This window comes from Parasteatoda tepidariorum, chromosome 2, assembly GCF_043381705.1.
Source record: "Parasteatoda tepidariorum isolate YZ-2023 chromosome 2, CAS_Ptep_4.0, whole genome shotgun sequence".
NCBI lineage: Eukaryota > Metazoa > Arthropoda > Arachnida > Araneae > Theridiidae > Parasteatoda > Parasteatoda tepidariorum.
Window position 1 is genome coordinate 54447107 of NC_092205.1, and position 17536 is coordinate 54464642.

At 26.5% G+C, this 17536-nt stretch overlaps 1 protein-coding gene and 1 long non-coding RNA gene across 5 annotated transcripts in view; one reads left to right on the forward strand and one right to left on the reverse strand.

Annotated features, from left to right (window-relative positions):
* LOC139425005 (uncharacterized) overlaps positions 1-10954 on the reverse strand; it is a 27614-nt gene extending 16660 nt beyond the window's left edge. Inside the window, exon 1 of the long non-coding RNA XR_011636158.1 lies at positions 10844-10954. This is a non-coding gene — a long non-coding RNA (uncharacterized lncRNA). The remainder of the gene's footprint in view (positions 1-10843) is intronic.
* The window catches only part of LOC107454807 (ATP-dependent translocase ABCB1), a 117829-nt gene that overhangs the window by 49403 nt on the left and 50890 nt on the right, over positions 1-17536 (forward strand). The window contains exon 1 of one of the 4 annotated variants that reach the window (XM_043042547.2): positions 11277-11417. The exons of 2 other annotated variants lie outside the window; for them this stretch is intronic. In XM_043042547.2, coding sequence (XP_042898481.1) covers positions 11381-11417 — 37 coding nt within the window. In that variant the 5' untranslated portion in view covers positions 11277-11380. Of the gene's footprint in view, positions 1-11276; positions 11418-17536 lie in introns of those variants that run through there. One more of the 4 variants, XM_043042541.2, reaches the window with a different exon arrangement.

The window sequence follows — 17536 nt, forward strand, 5'->3', positions numbered from 1 at the left end:
AAAAATAAATATTAGTTCAAAAATTATTTGTAACGTAAGATATTATTATAAAGTATATTACCTGATTGAGTATTTTTCTGTCAAACTATAACTGGTTTGTACTCGAATTTGCAATTATGCAACAATTACACGCAAATCAAATTTTATTCCTTATATTATAAGATGCATTGAAAAACCGTTCCATGTTTTATTTGCTGATATTATACAGTGTTTTAATTGACAAGTTATAAAATAAATAATTTCTCTTAGATGGCATGACACACAATTAAATAACAATAATTCAATATAGGTTAATAAATTGACATGGTAATAATGATGAGGTAAATGTTTTCTCGTTTCTTATTATCTCATCTTAAATAGATGAGTGGAATCACTTAACAATGTAATTATTTTTTACTAATTCAGATTCCCTTTAAGAATTGTTGAAGTAAAATTGAAATTACCTGCAATTTCAAAACAAACTCATGTCTACGAAACTGACGGTGAAATAGGAGGAAAAATGAATAATTATGATATGATTAAAAATGAATCTGAAATGATGAAAATGAAACTAAACGTTGAGTAAATGAAAACAAAATTCGCTCCAAAATAATGCCACATAATAATAAATAATGTAAAGGAAATTCTATATATTTCACTACACTGTTACGAATTCTGAGCTACGTAGTACCGAAAATTGGTTTTCATTTGCTAGCTACATATAATGGAGTTCAATTTTGCTATGTTTTGGTGCTTTCACTAGGTCCAAACATCAGGTGGAGGTTGTACTAAAATATGTGGCACCTAAAAGAGGAAATTTGCACCATTTTTAGATATATATTGTAAAGCACCCAAATGCAAGGTAAGGTTGCACCATAAATTGGTATTTAATTATCACCAAAAGATAAGAAAAAGATTTACTGCAAGTAGGTTATTTCCTGACATACCGCCAAACGAATTTGTAAAGGCGACAAAAAGGAAATAAACTTTAAGTAATGTAAATAAAATATTTACCTATCTAAATAAGTTAATACTTGAGACAACTTGTGTTAAATTCTAGATACAATGAAACCGAGCTGTAAAGAAAACATGGTGTAGGAAGCAAATATCATTCTAACGTTTACCGTCAAAATTTCGTGCTTTTCACCAAATTTTGATGCAATCAGTAGCACCATGGACGTATTGCTCGATCCTACTACCAATTTTTGGTGTAACGTAATTAAAATAATCTTTCATTTAGCCAAGCTTTGGTACAATGAGAAACATCTCACCAAATATTGTTTAGATATTTACCGATTTTTTTACAGTGTACGCGAGTTTACAGTGTCAGTGGTTCTACATCACTTTGGTGTCTAATAGTTACCAACTTTTTAGTGCTAAGATACGCTAAAATTTTTAATATGATTACAAGCATTGCGAAATGGGAGCTCAGTCCGGAAGTTAATCTATTTCGCTTCAGTCTAGATCAGGAGTTTCCAACTGGCGACCCGGGGGCCGCATCCGGCCCGCGAAGCCTTTGTTTATGGCCCGCGAACAAAGTTATATTAGTTGTCATTTTTTGGCGGTTAATTTTCGTGAAACTATATGGTAAAAACTCCACACTTTTCTCGTTTATAAAAACCTAATTTCTTCGTTTCTGTGAAATTTAACATACCAACGGTGCAAAAAATTTATTTCTCAGGTTTTGCATCACCGAAAATATTTATTCAAATACAAAAATAATCGTGTATGTTGGTCTTTTTTATTTTATTTTTTTGTATTTTGTGAATATAATTTAGCATGTGCGTATCAGAAATTTTCTAGCAGAAATTTTCCGATTTAACTTTTTGAAACCACTCATTTTAGACGAAAATATTTACACACACATTTTTAAATTTTTAAATTAAAATGTAAATATCTATTCTCTGGTAGTTGCAGCAGACAAACCTCTACTTTCTCATTGAATATTTTGTGAGCTACTATGTAAATTTTATTACCAACCTTTCTAAAAGTTTTATATCTTAACAATTAGATATCTGTTGCACATTAATTGTTTAATACATAGGTGCACATTAAAGTTATTGTAGCCCAAAATTTTAATATTTATTTAATATTTTCAAAAATATTATTAATAACAATTAAATATTTTTTAGAAATCTACTTCTTATTTTAATTTGCAATTCAATACTTTTGTTTTGTACAACTTGGTAAAATTCTGCCATTAATATTTAATGTTCCTTCAAACATAAAAAAGTCCTACTAAAAATTAAGATAAAGTTGCGGCCTGCCATTTTATTTGCGTTTTTAATTGTGGCCCCAGGCCTCATGTAAGTTGGAAACCCCTGGTCTAGATCAACAATTTTGTTTTGATATCGTATTATAAACACAAAATATTATCTACTTTTTGTTGGCAATGGAACTGAAAGGTTGTGGATATAAAAACAAAATATGCTCTAAAATAATGCCACAGGAAAGCTTAGAAATTCTCCCACCAAAGTAATTCAGAGTTTCATAAAAAGAATTCTCATCCTACAATAAAAAAGGGACATTTCTTTACGTAATGGTAGCCATGAAATAAATGACAAAATAAACAATGCGTCATATTGCTAGGAACAAATATCGCATTACTCTTTCTGGTAATAACAAACCATTTTTTTTTAAAGTTTAGGGGTGTTTTATACCGGAAGAAATTGCCTTTTGCTAAAAGGCTACATGAATGTAGATGAATACAAAATCAAATATTATGATGAATTTAACTCTGGGACTTCGGTTATCCATTGTTCATAGGTCACTCTCAAGGAAACTGTGGATGCTGTGTTTTGTTTTTATTATTTATACATAGGCATAGTAAATTAAACTTGTTAGGAACTGATTTTATAACATTTGACACTAATGACATAAAAAAAATCTAGTTTCTCTGTCAAATAATTCCAACAATTTAAGTTATTAAGCAGTAGGCAAATTAAAAAATAAACGTTTGTTTCTTAAAGTTTAAAATAATCAAACTTTAAGATTAATTTACTGTATTTCGGTAAAGTAAAATAAACATTTTCACTTCACGAAATATTGGTAAATTTGGTAAAGTAAAATACTGGTAAAATTGGTAAATTTGGTACAAAATTTGGTGACGTGAAATACTGTATTTTACTTTACCAAGTAAAACGACATAATTTGATTTGATTTCATAATATTTTACAAATATGAGTTTTTTAAAAAAAAAAAACATGTAGTTTCTCTGTAAATTAATATCAGATATCAAGGTTATTAAACAGTTGGGAAATGAAAAAACGTGCATTAAGTTATAAAGCGTCTGAAAGTTGCTTTAGCTGATTCTTAAACATATCTTTGTACTGATTTTGACTTCAAATTTTGACTATTAAAACATCAGGTGTAAGCGCAATCTTAAAAAAAAATGGTTCCAAGAGTTTAAATAGGAAAGCTACCAAAAATTCGAGCTCCACAAATTAATTTCACTTTTTACGTATTTTACAATATGTCGGGAATTTTTTAAGCAAATCAAAAAAGCTTGCACATAATTACAAAGTTCATTTGTCCAAAGGTATTAACGTTATTTTGTAATAGTTTATTGCTTTAATATTTCTTAATTAGGGTCAAAAAATTTTAATTGTAAGATTAACGAAATTTAAAACTTAGTAACTTAATAAAATTTAAAGGGCTAAATACAAAAGCTGAAAAATTTCGGTCGTATAGTTCTTGAGAAATGTAATTTAAAAAAATATGCTTTTTTTTAAAAAGAAAAAAAAATATAACTCTGAAACTATTAAACCGATTTCACTTAATTTTGTATTTCAATACTCAAAATTTCATACTTTAAAATGATGTAAATGTTTGTACACCTTAACTATTCAATATTTTTCTTACCCTCATCAAATCAAGAGTAAAAAATTATTAAAAATTATTTTTATGAAGAATTATTGTTTGATAAACGAATATTATAATCGCTTAATCGATCCGCTCTAACACTTTTTGAGATATGGCTAAATACGCAGAACGTGAAATTAACCCCAAACTTTCAACAACTCTCCAGTCAAAATTATCAAAAGCCATATTTTCTGGATCGCTGTTACCTCTTCCCCATATTTTGATGAATAATAAATACACATCAGTTGAAAATATATTTTTTGTCTTCATAGAAAATACGTTTTGTATATTTCTCTAACTTAGTAGTACTAATTATTCACCATATTTAAGGTTAACTTTTTAATTTTTTTTGCTTAAGTTTAATTTTTTAAGTTAAGTTTTAATTTTTTTTGTTTTGTTTTTCAAGGCTAAGTTTTTTCGTTTTTTTTTTTAGCGTAACATCTTACATCCATTCAATCTATCTGATAGAATTCGGATTAGCTTTCTGAAACCTGGTTATTGCATTTTTATCAATCCAGATATAACTAATTTTTTTGGTAAAATTTCAGGCGAATGATAGATATTTAGGGTGTATAGTCATTGAGAACAAATCAATTACAAAATCCATTTTTAATTGCATGATTGTACCATACACATGATTGTACCATACACTACGTGCACAATTCTTGCTCGGAAAATTTCTATGGAATCGTAGCATTATTAATTCTCAATTGAACAAATAAAAGTATTTTATTACATCATTATGCACACAGTATACTCGTACTATAGTATTTAAATAATCCACAATCATATTTATTTAGTTTAGTATATCATAAACTAATATTTTATATTTGATATCAAATTATAAAACTTTTTTATAACGTATGTTAAACATATTATCGTCGTTGACATTTGTATGCTTTCTTAACTGCTGCATTTTGTAATTTTCCAATTTACCGTCAAAATCTGTGCTGGTTCATTACTACAAGTTAAATACAGCTATTGTTTTTCAACAGTTTAAAATTTATTTTATTAAATAGCTTGGTAATTACCACACCACATACTGTTTACTCATAGTCATACACAGAATAAATTTTAAAAGATTGGGAAATCAGACTAAATTTAATCAATCTTATGACTTTCAAAATTAAAAAGAAAATACTTGATTGATATCCCATTCACCAAAATGAGGGCGACGGACAAACTAAGTGTTCAAACAATCAACGTTAAATTAGAAAATTTATAGATGAAAACAATAACCGCCTGCATACTTTTAGCTCCAAAATTTTGTCCTTTTTGAAATATACGATTCATAATAATGAATTTATTTTATTTGAAACATGCGAATTTTCGAATTTATTTAAAATATAAAAACGTACGAAATCTTATAACTATGAAACATTTACTCAGGAAATTTTATGTAATATTTGACTTTATTTTATTACACAGTATGTGTTAACTAAATATGAAAGAATAGTACGAATTTTAAAGCCAAATAACCTCAGACAACTGTTAGTTAATTTAGTTTTTTATATCTATCTAAGATATTTAATGTTGCATGATAGGAAGAGCAACATTTTCTTGCTTTTCATAAATGTACTTTTGAATGTAGATAAACTCTCTTTGAGTAAGCTAACAAAGTTTTTCAAATAATTTTAATACTTTTTTTTCGGCAAATAGATCTTCGACAAAATTTTAAGGTAATCGAAAGACTTTTTCTTTCAATTTTTTTCAATCCTATCAATCAAATGCGAAGTATTTTCACTTTAACTATCTTGTTGAAAATTTTGCACTCAATATCAAAACTTCCTACTAACATTTGTTAAAAAATATTACCGCTATCGTCCAAAATCTTGTCATAGTAGTAAAAAAAAGATTAATAATTGCATTTAATGTATTCAACCTGTAAATGCATTTATAGGTTGACCTGTAAATGTATTTATAGGTTTACCACCTTTGAATACCTTCATAGGTTTATCACCTTTAAATACATTTATAGTTTTACCGCTGTTAAATAAATTTATAGATTGCAAGTTTTTATTTATAATTAAAATTTCAGGAAATTTAAACAATGCTTTAAAAGGAAAGAAAATTGATTTCTGTTTTAAAAAATACAATTTCTAAATCTTTAACATAAAATACTTATTTTAATCACTAAAAAGTATATAAAATTTAATACTTATATTAACATATTATTTCACATTTTCTGCAAAAAATTTCAATCTAATACAAGATTATTATTTATTAATTGTATTTGAGTACCAAACAAATTCTTCAGCTGAAAAAAATTTTAATAAAAAATTAATTTGTCTTCGATGTATTTAGCTATTTTTTTCTTTTAAAAAAATAATAATAAATATCCTTATATCTTAGAATGCTAAAATGTATAAGAACATTTAATGTTCTAGAATGAATTGTAATTGCAAATTTCAAAAACAGATGTCGCTCTTTGCACAAAAAATGAAGATCGTGTGGCTGCTATTCTCATGATATATAACATTTATTTTACATTACAAAAATCTAAAAGTAGTGTAGTGAAAACATCATATAAATTATTCATTCACAAAACTTTTTCAATAAAGGAGCTGAACACTTACGAAACATAGATTATGAATAACACTTGTGGTTTAAGAATAAGGTGTAAAGTAGAAGAGGCGTAAAAATAATTAGTCATATTTTGAAAGCGATTTCTTTAACATTAATTTTTTTCTTTTATGAAGTAACCCTTTTTTCCTTAACTAAACGTCAATTTTCATTAAGTTAAGTTATCAGTTTTGTACCAAAATTTTTATATTGTTTGAAAAAAGTGGAAAATAAATTGAATTATACATAAGGAATTAAATAAATAGAGAATTATATAGAGAATTAAAGGAATGAAAAAGAATAAATTTCTTATATTGCTGAATTATGAACAAATCACACAGAGAAAAATAGTATTGTCCTAAGTACAAGCTAAAAGCTTTAGGTAAAAAGCTTTAAAAAGAACAAGATAAAAATCTTTATTTATTCTGGCTCTACGGGAGTATCAAAAAGCTCGGAAATCTTTATCAAAGTACTTTAATGACTTTGGTAAAATTAATAATAAAACATGTTTTTGCGAAATGCATTATAATTTAATAAATGTGGTAAAATTTGGCAATTTCAACATGATACCTTAGAACAAGACATAAATAACCGTTACTTTTCAGTTTTGTATGTACCAAATGAGTGGTCGTGAGAATTATAATTTCGAGTTTCAAGTAAACCTTTACATGTAAACCTTTAGAAGCAGGAGAATTAACAAATGAATGGTTTAAATACCGTATATTTTGGTTTTATCAACCTATGTTTTTTTTTCTTAACCAAAAATGTCATTACCATAGACTACGATAATTTCACCTGAATTTTTATTTCTCTGAAGAATCGTCACTTTACATGCTTTTCTTTCTAATTTTCTCATCATTGCTTCTCTAATTAATCCTAATAATAATTACCGGAAAGAGAGTTAGAGAATGTGATGTATCATAATCTGAAAAAAACAATTTTTACGGAAATGAAATGCATTACTAAAAAAGGAAGTTACTTTGTCATTTTTGTCTTCAAATGACTTATATTATCAAATGATACATTGTTTAAATATAGTTGATGGATACGTATAAATCTTAATCACAATCTAAATTTGTAAATGATATTTATTAATTTGTTATACTTCATGATCAAGTCACTGCGTTAAATTCTTAAGAAACATTTAATTTGTAATCAGTGTTCAATAATTAATGTTTAATCTAACAGAAAAAATTAATAGCAATATTTTAAGGCAATTATATTAAGTTTTTAAAAAAATAACTAAAGAGGATAGCGCGAAACCAACATTATTTAATAAAAAATTATTTAAATGTTACGTGTATAAGTTAAATTTATATAAATCTTAATCAGAATCGAAATTTGCTCAGAGAAAACAATTCTGGTAATATTACCGTACGGTATGGTAATGGAATTTCTGGTGAAAGCGTCGATAATTATGGTTATTAAAACCAAAATATATGGTTTTCAGAACTATTTATTTAGTTAAATTTTCCGTTCATATGGTAACGGTTAACCGGAAATTCGGGTTTTCAAAATTATTATTGCCGCGCATTTAGGGAAAAATACAGAATTGAAAATTAATATTAACAGAATAAATGGTTTTCATACCATTAGTGTTTTTTATACAATATGTATTTATACCATTAGTATTTCTTATTGCCACGCATTTAGTGAAAAATACAAAATTGAAAATTAAATTTAACCGAATAAATGGTTTTCATACCATGTTCAAAGGTGTCGTAATAAAATTGCCAAATTTTTCCACTCTTATCTAATTTTATCATACATTATAAAACCATATTATATTGTTAATATTGTCAAAAACATTACCAAAATGCTTTGATAAAAATGCTGAAAAAATTCTTCTTGCAAAAGACGAAATAGCTAAAAACAGGGGATACCAGAAAAATTTCTTTGCCAAAATAATATTTAACAATAATTTTAACTTCAATCACCCATATCTAAAAAAAATCAAAAAAATTTTTTAGATCTTTGATATATTTACAAAAAAAAATTACCTTGGTTGACATTAGCAAAAGAAAAAATCTACAGTGCGGTCATTTTTCACTTTAAAATTTATAAACCGAGTTCATTCTCCTTCTCTCACCAAGGGAGCCAACAAAACTGTTATTACAACAAAAAGACTCCCCTAAAAAGCCTCAACTCTCATTGTTTTATGACATTTTATTTAAGGTCAGTAACTGTTAATCAATCATGCGTTGCTTAATACTAGCAGGCTTTATCTCGAAACCAATATTGTAGCTTTTTAAAACAACTATTTTTTCTGATTTTTTTTTTCCTCTGAAATTAATTTTTTAAGAAAAACTGTTTAAAAAATCAACTACTTCTTTCATACTTTTTCTTTTTTTTTTCGTTTTTGTAATATTTAATATTCGATACGCAAAGTCTTATTCACTAAATTTTAATAAATTTTCTATGTTTGTTTGGGGCAATGTTAAATTTTAAAAAAAACTAACATTTTATATCAATAAAATTAAAATTTATAAATTCACAGTTAACTTAGAACACTGAGGTAGAAAAAAATGCGGGAACTAGAAAAAATTTTTAAAAGATAAATTTCAAATTTTATTTTGAATATTTAATCTTGATACCTCTACGAAAACCAGTACTTTCCTATACGTTGTACTCTTTTAATCTACTTTCGATACTCATCTGAAAAGTTTATTTAGATCAATATTGCCTAGTATTGCTCAAAATTCATAAATTTGAAACACCTTGAATACTCTGATTATAATTATGCATCAAATGTACTAGGAAACTAATTTCTTCCTTGCTATCTAATTTACAATTAAATTTTTAATGTTACTTTTTACTCTTTAATATTTTAATTTCGGTGATAACAAATATTTTATTTCAAAATAATTTAATTAAGTGCGTGGACCTTACTGTAGCTCTACTTCCTTCCAATTTTAAATAAAAAAAATTCTTTTCATTATTTGTAATCGTTAACCATAATTTAATAAAAATATTTTATCACTGGTATTTTGCAATGGCGTATCTAAGAAATTCCCGTAACCTTGAGCAGTGGCATTATACACTGTAAAGTTTACAGTATAAACAATTCAGGATGAAACTATAGTGAAAAGTACCGGTACTCAGGCTGCCGGTTACTTTTTATTGTAAAATCCCTTTTTACCGGAGCATGTTACAAAAAACCTGAAGTACTGTATTTTTTACTTAAATAATTACCGTAAAATCACTGCAATTAAATAAATATTACTGTAAAAATTTATGTATAATATTTTACGGTAGAATTATTACGGTAAAAATGGATTTTACAGATGATGCCGGTATTTTATACTATAATTTGATCCGGAACTTCTTACAGTGTAAGCGAATCTCTAGAAGTTTAATTTAATTTCATTACAATTTCCATCTGCTTTTATTACGCAGGTTTAATAATTTATTTGAATAATTAATGCTCAGTATGCGTAAAGAAGAAAGATCAAGGAAAGAATATTAATGATATTTCAGTCAATTAATCTTTCTGGATAATGTAAAATCTTCATTTGAATATACAGTAGTTGTAAATAAAGTTTAGAAAGGACGGTTATTTGACAATATCCTTAAATAATGGCAGAATTATATAAGTAGTATTAATGTGTGAAGGTGTTTTAGGAAAAGCAGTTTAGTTTTAATGCATACCCAAAAACGTGAAATACAAATTATAAAATTTATAAAGGTACTCTGCACGAAAAAAGGACTATTTTGAATAATTTTTGATCTAATGTTCGGATCTTCACAATAAAAGACTCAATTTTAATGGTATGAGAGGGTGACCTGAGGCTTGTTAATTATACTAATTAGTACAGACGATATTTTAAGTTATGAAATCAGACACAAAAACGTACTTTTTCAAAATAAACATACCTTTTTTTTGACGAATTTGGATTTCTGTCCCCCAAAATATAGGGCGTAGTCGCAATATAGGAAATATGGTCGCCATTTAGCCAGGAGCACGATACAAACTTTGGACCCTTAAATGTTAATTTTTCTTTTCATGTCAGGAAACTTTTTAGCTGCTTTAAAAATTTACTCACACAACTATAAAATTAGTTTTTCTGAAGATAAATCTTTGCTATAAACAGCTTTTTGTAAATATTTAATATTTTTTTTTATTATTTTATTTAACAATAGTAGAAAAAATTTTAAACTGAAAGGTATTCAATTTTTTTATATTGTGCAATTTTTTATATCATTTTAAAGACTGTAATTTTACATGGCAAAATACAAAATCTGAGCAAAATCGGTCAAATAGTACCTGAGAAATCAAATTTTAAAAAAGTCGTATTTTTAAAATTTGATTTCTAAGGAACAATTCAAAATATTTAGCGTACTCAATCCGGATTAATTTTGTAAATTTATAATTTTTAAGTCAAAATTCAATAAAAAAAAGTTATTATGGTATTAATTTTTTTTAAATAAAATAAAATATTACCTAAGTTGTGAATGCATATCAGTAACATAAATATCAACAGAATTCTGCTGTAAATGTAATTGCTCCCACCTTTTAAGACGAGCCTAGCTTTAAAAGTTACATAACACCCTCTTATTCTATTTAAAGAATTGCTCATCCTTATCAATATAACTGTGAATTATAAAAAAAAACCAACTAATTTTTATTACCTTAGTGGCAGCTGAAATATATTTTAAGGCATTCTTTATAGATATATTAATGGTGTTGCCTTTGCCCTTTTTTTTTCCTATTAGAATTAGCTAGTCGTCAAACCTGATTGCGCAAATGGTGATGTCTCGTTTAGAAAAGAAACACGAATTTGGCTTATATAATGCGTCCCTGACTACAAAAAACTAAATTTAAAAAACTTCAAGCAAACAATATTGTGTAGTCTTCAAAATCCAGTTTTTATATTTCTTTCAGTGGATCACCAGTCTATCTTTATTTCTACTAACGTACAACTGTACTTCGTATTTTGCAACGGTTTTGCTGTTTTTAACAATTTAAAATTAAACCACTATGCGTAAACTGAAACTACTTTATTACAGACTTTTTGGTAAGTACTTTTTAAATAGATTTTGAAGCTAATAACCTTTTCTTTTTAATACTCTGTGTTCATTGAATGTAAGCTTTAGAATAATTTCAAAATAAGAATTAGTTTTGCTTCTCAAATGACGCAAATTCAAAATTGATATCACTATTGATTGTCTTGATCATTTAAATAATAGAATCCAAGTAATTTATTAAAATCGACCCAGTCCTTAATTAAAAATAGGTTTTTTTTAAAGGATCAAGTCGGAAAAGTAGATTAAATTTTATGGTAATGTGGTGAAGTTTAAAGAAAAATTACCTTTTTTAGCTTTATTACTATAATGGGGCAGTTACACGGGGTAGCCATAATAGTTTATGTCTGCACAGTTTCAAATTTTCCAAAAATTACCATTGCATCGGAAATACTAAACTCTTAGGTTGGAGGGCAGAACTATACCTTTATTAGTTTTCGATTAAGAAAAATATCTAAAAATATTTAAAAAAACGTAATGCTTTATTTAATACTTAACTAATACTCTAATAATATTTTAATAATATTTTATTGTATAGTTATATTTTTATAATATAACTATACTATTTTAAGAAAATCTCTTACTTATTTTTTCTGATTGCATTATATATGTTAAATTTAAAAGAGCAAAAATAAATTACCATGGGAAAAATATTAATAACTATTAATCCGTTTGAATATATTATAAATATTTTTATTCTCTCAAATGGCATTTGAAGACCTTAAAAAAGTGTTTAACAAGACATACATGCAATTTCACAATCCATACATATTCAAAACAAAGACATTAAATTCACGGACAAACACTCATAAGGACTCATTATGTTTTAATGGACCCATATTAAAAGCATTTGTTTGTTTTCTCTCTATCATTTCTTTTATGCTGCTTTTTCAATGTGTCATCGTTCCGTCAAAACTTCATTTCGCATCAACAACATCGAAACGAAACAAAAAAAGAAAAATAACAAGCAAAGAAAATAGAGATGAAAACAAAATTGAATTTGGAAGTGGGTTACTTGGCGCTCGAAATACCTATCACTTTCTTAAAAGGTTGTTCCAGTTCTGTAAATACAATTATAATAGGGGATCTATCCACCCATGAGAGAGTATGGTCCGTCTTGCACCTCATTAAACCTTGACATCCGTAACGCTTGAGACGCAAGGTTGGATTGGTTTCAACACCGGCTGCTATTGACGTCTTCATACGAATTTGCTTCTCAAGGAGAACTAATATTCTGCATGAAACACTTGTAAACACCACCAATATATTTCCTGTAATTATTGGTTGATTAATCAAAAATTACTTTAAGTTGTGTCATTTTCGTTGTTTTGGTCATTGCCATGAGGAGGATGAAAGAAGGTTTATTTATTTGTGCATATTTTTATTTTTGTTTACAAACAATCTTTTAGTAAAAGAAAGATACACTTTGCTTAAGTGAAAAGAGCTTAAAGTAATTTCTGGAGAAAGTTGTAAAAAGCCTGTCTAAAGTTATGAGTAGTAATTATAAAAGATTATGAATTACGTATGAAAACTTACAGTTCTTCTAATTGTTATTTTATTCTCCAGATAGTCATCAACATACGATAATATAGTACAATTACAATACCATATATAGTATAATTTAGCATCAGAGTAAGGTTAGATGAATTGGTTTTGTATGGAAACTTACATCGATGTGCTCGATCCAATTTTGAAATAAATATTAGTTTTTGTCAAAAGAAAATGAGTGTATGTGTATATTATATATTATATATTCCTTGGTAGTAAGATACTAGAATACTAAAAGAAAAAAAAAATGAAAATTACAATAGTTTAATCTTTAACTATTGAAAATATTTCATGAAGTTAATAAATAGATTATTTTTGTAAATTAAAGTTCATATGTACTAATTTTCTGAATTAATATAAATTTTTTCTTAATTTAAATAAATAATAGACTATAATTTCGGTATAGTACGGAGCAATTTATACCATAAAGCAAATAATCTCCATCAAAAGAAGTACTCGAAATACATATGTAATATAGACAGTAATACATAATTTTTAACCAATAAGTATAAGTCTTTGTCCTTTCTTTTCATATAAATTTAAATAAAACTATTATTATTTTAAAATATTTTTATTGAACAATATAAGTGGTCAAAGAAGTTATCATTATTAAGAACACAGAATTTGCAGCTAAAATCTATTGACACTAAATTCAATATTTAATATAAAATTTGAAACTTCATATAAAGTTCAACATTCACTCTCAACGAAACACTTCATTCGTAACAAAACATTTATTCATAGAATATCTTTTTTTACACAACAAACATTCGACAGCTGAATTATTATAACAAATATACAATAACCTTTATAAAGTGATTGCTTTTATAAAAAAATTTCCTTTATAAATATTCTTATAATAATTATTCTATGATACATAATTCCTAGGATTAATTAAATGATATTCACTGACCTCTACTCTAAGAGACAATTTACTTTTGCTTGCCGTTTCTATGTAACTTCCTTATTCAGTAAGCATCAGCTGAAGGACGAAAAATTTAAAGGAAACGAACAAGATATAAACAAAAATTAAAGTGAAGCGTTTAAAAAAAACTTATGTTTTAAATTGTGAAATTCAATATTAAAATAACTGTTAATTCATCACTGTTGCTGCTACATGACCTCACAGGCCCTCTGATTTTCTTTCGTTGGTGATTTTTATGTCTAAAACCGTAAATAGTTAATCTTGTCCTTTTTTGTTTTTTCAGGTAAAAAACAAAAGCAAAAATCCCGAAAACTGTATTTTAAACTAAAGATGATCCCAGGTACCTGGTAATTACCCTAAACTTGACCTATCCGGTCAGATATACATTACTCGGTTATTACACGGACCCGGCAAAGGAATTTTACTCCCCGGACCGGGTACCCGGTTTTCAGTGCCGGTTATCAAGTGCCGTACACTCATTTATTTCTGGCATAACCATTTTCAGAATTAAATTTAAAACTATTCATAATGTAATTTTGCAAGTCTCCGTATTCTATCAATATCTTAGTACATAGTAAAAAATTTCAGATCAAATTACGGTAAAAAGTATCATCAGTCAGGATGTCGATATTTTTTATCGTGAAATCCGTTTTTACCGTAACCTGTTAATTTTTGCATTAATAATTACTGTATAATCACTGAATCAATCTTAATTAAATAAATTTTTCAACAAAACTTTCGGTATAATATTTCCACGTAAAAAGGGATTTTACGGATGATGAACTCAATGTGCCGGGTCTTTGTACCGTAATTTGATCCCTAGTTTTTTACTGTGTAATCAAGCTGGAATAATTTTTTAGGCACGACATATCTTACTTCATTCAGAATTTCAATTCCGGGAAGTCTTGGCAATATGGAACACTGCAAAATTTTGGGACCCGAAACATCTCTGTTTTAAACCATTGATTTTTAATTGGGCGGTCTTATCGCCCTCGTCATAGTTGTGTGATTATTTAAAAGTTATTCAGAACGCACTATCACTGTTAATAATATTTTAGATACTTAGTTATTTACGGTATTGAAAAATTTATAATAAATAAACTATTTTACCCCCTTAAAAGAAGTATATAATAATAATAATAAATTTTAATCGTAAATAGTTAATCCGCAAATCATAGTTCTTATTGTCATTCTTATTACCTCCTGGGGGAGATGAAAGCCTCGGTCCTGGAAACAGTGTTTCAGACAATTGATTTTTAATTGCGCGTGAAAAAAAGTCTGGTAAAATTACCGCACAGCATGGTAAAGACACATCTGGTAAAAAAAAAAAGACCCTTAATTTTGATAATAAAACCAAAATATACGGTATTGTAAACATTCATTTGATATTTTTTTCGTTCATATGATAACGGTTTACCGGAAATTCTAAATTTCAAAATATTGTTCTGATTATCGCACATTTAGTAAAAAATACAATTCAAGAAAGGTAAATTTAACCGAATAAAGGGTTTTAATGTCATGTTCTAACGCATCACGATAAAATACCAAATTTTAACACATTTATCATTATATAAAGGTTAGTGAGAACGCTCCAATGTTGATATTATTTGAAATACATAATTATCCACGAAACATTTTATTAAAATAGCATCAGAAAATAAATTTTTGAAAAAATTACTCTGTTTAACTTACCTAAAAAAGATTTTTTTTAAAAATTTAATAGTATACCAGGTGCCACATTTTTAACACTGATACCCTCTTAGATATCAGATTTTAATGATTAAAAATGATCATAATACATTTGGTAAATAAATATGTTATAACTACTATTAATGGCCAACTAAAACTATTTTCTGAGAAAAAAATAAGAGCTTATGGCTAAAAAAACTAATAACCGTAAAAAATAGAGTTGGGAAGACACGATTATTAGATTTGCAAACACTTAAAATAACCATAACACTGAAAAGTTAATCTAATCCAAATGTCTATAAGCTTTAACGCAGGGAAAGACAAAGTATGTCCACATCAATAAAATGCATTTATTTATTTTTATTTCCATCAATTAATGCAGATAAAGAAAATTAAATTTGTAAACTTCATTTTTACTTATTTTTTCTCCAAATATTCATCATTCAAAAAGTGTGTTTCTAAAAATATAAGATTACGTCAAATTTATAAACAAATATTTTTTATTCCAAAAAAGGAGTGTCTCTTTAAAGAAATAATATATAATTGAAATTTTTGTTAAATAAAGAAAATCTTAATTATTTGTTTAAGATTATCTAACCGGGGTAATAATGGATTCAGTTGGTAATCTTAATTATTTACTTAGGATTACCATCTGGGAAAAAATAAGCGATTTTGACGAATTTTTTATTATTATTATTATTATTATTTGAATTTTTGCTTTTTCTAAATGTTTGCTGTTAGAATTTTCAGAAATGAAGTTATCGTTTGTTTGTTTTTTTCGCATACTGAAAGATCTTTTTTTTTTTTTTTTTTTTTTTTTTTTTTTTTTTTTTTTTTTTTTTTTTNTTTTTTTTTTTTGTAATTGCATATTTAAGATAAACGTTGATTTTGAGCAACTCTCTTCACGCTAACACACGTTATAAAAAACTTTTAAATAGAATTCTGTTAAACTTTATGTTCAGATTTTGTATAAAGTTAGCAATGTTTTAAAGTGAAAACTATGGTCGAAGGGAGAATTTGTTGTTTTTACCATTCTTTAAGTGAGAATATTTAGATCATCAATATTAAAGGATTTATCGATCTATTTCATTATATATTTGAAATTTTTTAAACAATTTAGTACAAAACACAGATAATCATATTATTGACTTGAAAAAAAATATTTTGATATCTATGCTTTACCATTTGTTGTTGATCTGTAAGCGAGACATAAATTTGTAGTTTTATGCTCAAATTTGCCCTTATTGTGAAAAACTACTTTATAAATTTTTAAAATTATCTTACGATTTATAACTTTAGGACCTCTGCTTACCAAAAATAAAATTAGAATTTTGATTAAGGATATTTAAAAAATATTGTGTCAAACCCAGTTGGATACCTTAAAATAAAAAAGTTTAATGACTGCAGTATTTTTCATAAAATGCAATTTTCGTATAATTTTACACCTCGTAAGAAATGGAAAGAAATTATGTTAGATTTTTGTTTAGAAATAAAGTCTATGTATGATATAGTCGAATCGTTAAAACTGAAACTTCCGCTTCAGGAATTAATTTGTATTGAAGAAATTTCAGTCATCAATCAGAAACTTGCAATTCACAGCTTCTAAATATTAATTTCATTTTAAACAAGTAATAAGTAAAACCTAATAACAACACAGTTAAGCTACTTCACTGATTCTTTTGACTTCAATGAATTACTATAGAACTATTTTATTACTTATTTTAATGTTGATGAATAATACTAAGATCATCATATCGTAATTCATTTCAGTGTTAATTACCCGTGCTATAACTATTTCATTTTTCCCTGCAAGATAAATAAATTACTGGAAATCTTTTATGTGCTCCTTTTGATATTGAAAATTCATTTCAAAACCACTTCATTTTTCATTCCAATTATCACAAAGCGAATTTTAAACTACTTGTTTACTCATTTTAACAATGATGAATC